Genomic DNA, 5273 nt, shown 5'->3' with positions numbered 1-5273 from the left:
AGAATTTGCCACTGATGATTCAAACGTGAGTTTTGAGCAGTGTAGAGTAGCGTTTGTAGTTTGTAATTTCTCCGAACACAAATGCAGACATGGTTTTATGTTTACACGGCGTGATGCAATGCAATGCGTAAAAAGACAGTACAAGTCATTATAATCCGTAATTATGTCCCCACTGGATGCAACAAATGTCTCGTTTATAATGGGTTTTAATGTTTTTGTCTCGTCGCTCCGGGACAGGGTCACAGTATGGTAAGGGGCGTAACATTTCCGTCACATGCTTGAGGTATTCGGCCAATCACAACGCACTGGATAGCTGGCCAATCAGAGCACACCTCGCTTTTCAGAAGTTTCAGAAAGGAGAAACAATAATGTACAGTATGTGGAAAATAATGTTTTTTTTTTTACCTTAAACCGCATAAACATTTCATTACACCAAATACACAAAATAATGTTCTTTTTAGCAACATCATATGACCCCTTTAACACATGTTTACTGCTATGTATATCATTGGGTAGTGCTCACAGGCACCCAGGTCACAAACACTGTTAACTCCCTTCAGGTATTCCCAACCTCATCACTGCTGATATGATAAAGGAGGGTGCAGCAGTTATAGATGTTGGAATCAACAGAATATTGGACCCCTTGACTGGGAAAAACAGACTTGTTGGTGACGTGGACTTTGAAGGTAAGAAGGAAGCGCAACTAGTACTGTGACTGGTGTAATAATGGGATAAAAGCTTTTCTGAGATTCTCGGTTCAAATGATTGTTGTGCTTGCACTTTACTGTATATTCCTCAGACATTCTAGTTTGGGATTTCTAAACATTGAATTATCTGCTTTTAGTTTAGCCTGTTTCTTTTTGAATTTTAAGAAGTTTTAAGATTATTGTTTGAAAATCTCCTGTTGACTTACATTGATTAGTGCCAAATCATGCTAGTAAAATGCTAAGACATGATGTATTACTTCATGCTAGAAACATGTTAAAAACATATTAACAATGTAACATGCTAGCAATGTGCTAAATCATGTGAGCAACATGTCTAAACATGTTAAAGTGAAGTCATGTTACAGACATGTTAGCGATGTGCCAAAACATGCGAGCAATGCACAAAGTCATGCTAGCAAGAAGCTCACAAAAACATATTTGAGTCACACTTTTTATTAGGTGGCCTTAACTACTATGTACTTACATGAAAAATAAGTACATTTTATTTATTTTGTTCATATCGTATTGCAAAATACTTTTGCTGCTATCGAGGTGAGATATGGATAAGGTTAGGGACAGGTTTGATGGTATGGGTAGGTTTAAGTGTGGGTTAAGATATAAGGGAACAGTGTAATTATAAATGTAATTACAGAAATTAGTTACAGATGTAATTACATGCAGTCAGTTTTTAAAATATAAATACAATGTAAAAACATGTACACAATAAGTTGTACCAAATGATTTATTTAAATGTAAGTACATAGTAGTTAAGGCCACCTAGTATAAAGTGGGACCCATATTTGCTATATTTCATTGACTTTTCAGAGAAACTTTCAAACTTCAGGCTTTTCAGCGTTATTTCAAACTTTCAGACAAGGCTTTCTCAAGCATACATCCAAGTTTGTAATCAACATTTACTCATCTAGTTTTTGTTTTAATCACTTTTGATATATGTCTCCACAGGTGTTAAAAAGAAGGCCAGCTACATTACTCCAGTTCCAGGCGGTGTTGGACCCATGACCGTAGCCATGCTAATGAAAAATACAATAAAGGCAGCAAAAAATTTAATTTTAACCCCCCCTCAACGTGTTCGAATGGCAGCGTCCTCATAACGTCCTCATTCTCGGCTCACTCCACATTCCACGCTGTGCTTCCCTCCGACTTCATTTTGAGGGTCTCCTAGTGGGGGAAAAAAAACTAAACATTTTTAATGGCTATTTTTGCTTTCCATAGTCTAGTTAAATATATTTAAAGGTTTAAGAACATGAATGTGCTTTTTCATTCAGATCTTAAACAAAACATGCATGTATATTTTTCAGTTACATGGCCAAGCATTAAACACAAGTTTCACTTTTGTTTTCACTGTTACTGCTTTGCGTTTTTGTATGTTTAAGTATTATAATAGGAGATTGCCAGACATTTTGCAGCATATTTATGCATAAAGAAACATAAGAAATGTGAACAATCTAAAACAACTGAAGTCAGTGTTTATACAAGTTCCTGTTGCACTGATGTGGATCTGTGGAATGAGTCACATGTCCAATACTGGTCAATACTTGTGAATCAGCATGCAAGAAAACTGTCCAAATAACCTTTGCAACAACAGTTTATTCATCTAAGGAATATGTGTGACTGAATTGACCAATCGCTTCTTTTATTTTATTTATTCCCCCCATCTGGACTTTGAGGGTACAAAGAGCGATGATAATGGTGCCATGGTTAAGGAAATGCAGAACTCTCACAGAATGAGAGGAAATTTGGCTGAATTTGGATGAAAACCCTTTGCTAGATTGGTGTTTTTTTTTTTTTTTAGCTGTATGAATATCGACATGCCAAGTCTTATTAAAATTACAATTGTTTTGCATATTAACATGTAATGTCTTCAAAGCACTACAATAAATGTATCATATGTAAATTGATGTATTATTTGAATCCTGTGAGCCTGTTTATATTTGAATGGCAAAATTAAGTTTTTGTTCAAATCAAGCAGTTGGTATGGTTGCATTTTTATTTATTTTATGAATATGTATTATATTGGTATTATTCCTGTAGTTCAAACAGTAGAGCATGGCGCTACGCCAAGGTTATATGCATGAAGCGGTAAAATGCATAGCTTGAATGCAATGTAAGTCACTTTGGAAAAATGCGTCCGCCAAATGCATACATATAAATTTAAAACACATCATTAAATATATAATACAGTTTATTTAACACATCTGTTTTTATGTTGTGTTTTTTGTTTTTAATGAACGCGCGAGATCTTTTATTTTGAAAAGATGACGAAAACGGATTTCCGGCATGCTTTTGTTTCGTGTGCAGACTGCAGAAGTACAAGCTACTGATCTAAATGTCTTGTAAAGCAGAAAGAAAACATTCTGAATTGGTGAACAAGTAAGTATTAATTGACTACGTTTACTGAGTCACTATAAGAAAGATGAAGCATGTGCTGGCGTCATTTGATATCAGATTAGTAGAGACCTTAAGGAGATGCAATACTCTGCACGTCTTCTGCAGCTCAGGGTCTCAGTAACGTCACACACACACTTGCGGTCGTGCTGCGGTTTTTAAGTTTTGTTTATGCTTTTAAATTGTCCTCGCCAAACACTAGCCAAGATTAAAACGAGGTCCTCGCCATTGCACTTTTCACAATAACAATAGGTGGCAGTGCAGAAGAGTCATACTGAACTTTACTTTTACCTGGCCAGGTGTAATATTCACGAGTGGTCTTCTTACTTAAGGAGTTTCCTATAACAAGCTGCAGTAGGCTGTTTCATAATGTGAGGTGCCGCTTATGAGATTGATGAATACTAATATTTTTTTGTATGCACTCGTGTATGCTCAATTCATAGACAGAACAGGGAGGGGCTGCATTTTGGGGTGTGGCTAGGCGCGTTGCTCCGCCCCACAACTGCTCTCATTGGCTTGGTTGTTGCAGGAATGAGTAACCTCAACAAGTAAATTGCTGGTATATCTCTTGATGAAATACATGGAAGCTGGTGATGGTGAATTAAAAAAGGAAATTGCAACTTTTTATCTCACAATTCTTATTTTTCTCAGAATTACAAGATATAGACACAATTGCGAGAAAAAAAATGTGACCTTGGACCACAAAACCAGTCATAAGGGTCCATTTAAAAAAAAAAATATGATCTATACATCATATGAAAGCTGAATAGTTTGGTTTGTTAGGATAGGACAATATCTGGCTGAGATACAACTGTTTGAAAATCTGGAATCTGAGGGTGCAAAAAAAAAAAAATCTAAATATCGAGAAAATCGCCTTTTTATTTATATTTTTTATTTTTAATTGTATTGATTCAATGTTATTAATATGTTAAAAATGTTGTGGTGTGACACAAATGTACTAGTGCATTAGAACCAGTTTTGTTAAAGTAACTTGGGGGTGAATCTCAGAATTGCGAGGAAAAAAGTAGCATTTACCCTTTTTATTATTATTTTTATTTTTATCCTGTGGTGGAAATAGGATTATGTTACCAGCATTCTATATTTGGTATACATTGCACTATTATGTTGTTTTTAATCTGCACTTTGATAGCAGTGAATTTTTAACAAGATCATATTGCTTTAAAACAGAAACAAAACAGGACAATTGTCCTGACTGTTTCACAAGTAGATTATTACTCATGGGAGGGAGTGATGCTGGCAGCAGATCTAAGAGCAGACACAGAGATGAGAGCAAATCCAGAAGCTTGTCATCATCAAGTGCCAGGAGATCCAGTCCAAGCCCTCAAAAGAGACCTGAACGTTCCTCTGGTAAGGGAAAGTGCTGCTCTCAGTATAGTATACTCACATTTTAACATGATTTTTCTAAAAAAATTATGTATGGTTATTGGTTAATCAAGCAAACCTAAAATGCTTCAGTCCAGTAAGTGTTCATGTTGAAATATTAAAAACAATATAACAGTTTTTCTAACATTTACTTCCTAAAAATCAGTAAATATTTCACAGCAAACACACAATCTAAAAAGTGGACGTTTATCTAAAAGGCCTTTTACTTGCTAAAAAAGTATGAACTGTCAATCAGACAACAGAAGGCATGTAGTAGATTGTGTATTCATAAATGAATGCATATTCTGTATTTGTGGCGACAGCTTGTACGTATAACATGTCTCCCAACTTCTGATCTGAAATTAGACAGAAAAAAAGATGAAAAGGAGAAGTCCCTCCAGCTCTTCATCGTCTTCCAGCTCCACTTCCCCATCCAGAGAAAAAAAGACCAAGAAAAAAAAGAAACGCCAAGAAGTTAAGAAACTGAAGCGTGAAGAGAAAAAGGAAAAGAAGCGGCAAAAGAAGCTAGCATTGAAAGCTGAAAGAGCAGCAGCTTCCGTATCAAATGCTGTTTCTGATGAAACACCTCAAACATACCTGAAGACCTGGCAGAGTGAAGAAGCTAAAGTACACGGCCCTGGTATGTGCACACCTGCGTATTACCAAAGTCACTTTAAAGGGGTCATATGATGCTGCTAAAAAGAACATTATTTTGTGTATTTGGTGTAATGAAATGTGTTTATGTGGTTTAAGGTTCAAAAAACACATTATTTTCCA

General features: G+C 35.7%; 2 protein-coding genes across 5 annotated transcripts in view; both read left to right on the top strand.

Moving 5' to 3' along the window:
- The window catches only part of mthfd2 (methylenetetrahydrofolate dehydrogenase (NADP+ dependent) 2, methenyltetrahydrofolate cyclohydrolase), an 8802-nt gene extending 6164 nt beyond the window's left edge, over positions 1 to 2638 (top strand). Inside the window, exons 7-8 of the mRNA XM_016470451.1 lie at positions 561 to 686; positions 1671 to 2638. Of these exons, the coding sequence (XP_016325937.1) occupies positions 561 to 686; positions 1671 to 1819 (275 nt within the window). The 3' untranslated portion in view covers positions 1820 to 2638. The remainder of the gene's footprint in view (positions 1 to 560; positions 687 to 1670) is intronic.
- A 361-nt stretch (positions 2639 to 2999) lies between these two features.
- arl6ip4 (ADP-ribosylation factor-like 6 interacting protein 4) overlaps positions 3000 to 5273 on the top strand; it is a 9807-nt gene continuing 7533 nt past the window's right edge. Inside the window, exons 1-3 of one of the 4 annotated variants that reach the window (XM_016470449.1) lie at positions 3000 to 3098; positions 4342 to 4481; positions 4863 to 5136. In XM_016470449.1, the coding sequence (XP_016325935.1) occupies positions 4365 to 4481; positions 4863 to 5136 (391 nt within the window). In that variant the 5' untranslated portion in view covers positions 3000 to 3098; positions 4342 to 4364. Of the gene's footprint in view, positions 3099 to 4301; positions 4482 to 4862; positions 5137 to 5273 lie in introns of all 4 variants that reach the window. The other 3 variants (XM_016470448.1, XM_016470450.1, XM_016470447.1) reach the window with 3 other exon arrangements.

Source organism: Sinocyclocheilus anshuiensis, unplaced genomic scaffold (genome assembly GCF_001515605.1).
Source record: "Sinocyclocheilus anshuiensis isolate Anshui unplaced genomic scaffold, SAMN03320099.WGS_v1.1 scaffold2892, whole genome shotgun sequence".
Lineage (NCBI taxonomy): Eukaryota > Metazoa > Chordata > Actinopteri > Cypriniformes > Cyprinidae > Sinocyclocheilus > Sinocyclocheilus anshuiensis.
Note: the sequence above shows the minus strand (reverse complement) of the source record. Positions and strands in the feature narration are given on the sequence as shown.